This window comes from Mastomys coucha, chromosome X (genome assembly GCF_008632895.1).
Source record: "Mastomys coucha isolate ucsf_1 chromosome X, UCSF_Mcou_1, whole genome shotgun sequence".
In the NCBI taxonomy this organism is placed as follows: Eukaryota; Metazoa; Chordata; class Mammalia; order Rodentia; family Muridae; genus Mastomys; species Mastomys coucha.
Genome location: NC_045030.1, coordinates 130,461,375 through 130,462,470, shown reverse-complemented (window position 1 = coordinate 130,462,470; position 1,096 = coordinate 130,461,375). Strand labels below are relative to the sequence as shown.

Here is a 1,096-nt window from a genome sequence, read left to right as displayed (position 1 = left end):
TCTGGGTGTGTGCATACTGTTTTTCTCCCTGCCAAACTACATCCAAAGTATTTTCCTAGCGTATGTAAGGTTCAGGGCTCATCCCCAACCTCGCAACAGGACAGCCAGCGCTACACAGAGAAACCCTGTTTTATTTTACTATAATGTTCATTTAATTTAATGGTAACTCAATTGATCATATGGTCGAAGGTTCTCAAAAGGACATTTTCTTTCATCTACAACTTTGTTTTCCTATTTTTGGCGGTATTTGAATGTCTATTTTCTGGAATCTCCTGAGAAATGCTCTTCTCGTGCTGCCTTCTTATCTGTGTTAATGTAAAATACCTTTTTCATTTATTCAGGTGTTGATAAACTTTCTATTTCAGGAAATAAAAACTTGACTACTTAGGATTGTGGGGAAAATGTTTAAAATATAAGTGCACCAAATAACTGTTTAGTAGAAAATCAGGACAGGCTTCTTTTGTTATACAATGGGTATGTGGTGGAAATAGCTGTATATTTATTTGGGGAGCATCCAGAAAAACACATTACTGGAAAGGACCTGGTACAGTTAGTTCATCTGTGTCTATGGCCCAAAAACTAGTTTAAAAATATTTCAAGTTCTACACCAGGCTTAGTTTGCCATTTGTAATTTGAGTTGCACATCATTTTGTTTTCTATTATGACATTCATTGTCCAATATCCTAAACAACTATTTTTTTCCCTCTGATTGAAGGTTTGGTTTCAGAACAGAAGGGCCAAATGGAGACGAATTCGTCGGGCACAAGCATACAGAAACATGGTTCCAGTAGCTATGGGTCCCCCTGTGGGTGTATACATGGATGATCATTATGGTCCCATCCCTATTGTGGAGGTTATTTGGAAATGTTACCCAATGATGCCACGGCCCATGCATCCTCAAATGATGCATCCTCCACCCAGGCCACCTCCAGTATTCAGAGTACCTCCACCATTTAGGCCACCCCCTCCACCTCCATTTCCCTGGCCACCTGTACCACCTGATGTCCACATACACAATGCAGGGATGGGATATAACCCCTTTCCGTTCCACTTCCCCTTCCCCAACTTCAACCCCAACCCCATCCCCATCCCCATC

At 41.1% G+C, this 1,096-nt stretch overlaps 1 protein-coding gene across 1 annotated transcript in view; it reads left to right on the top strand.

The window, feature by feature from the left end:
- The window catches only part of Esx1 (ESX homeobox 1), a gene marked incomplete at its 3' end in the record, with an annotated part of 3,997 nt that extends 2,901 nt beyond the window's left edge, over positions 1-1,096 (top strand). Inside the window, exon 4 of the mRNA XM_031376845.1 lies at positions 716-1,096. Within this exon, the coding sequence (XP_031232705.1) occupies positions 716-1,096 (381 nt within the window). The remainder of the gene's footprint in view (positions 1-715) is intronic.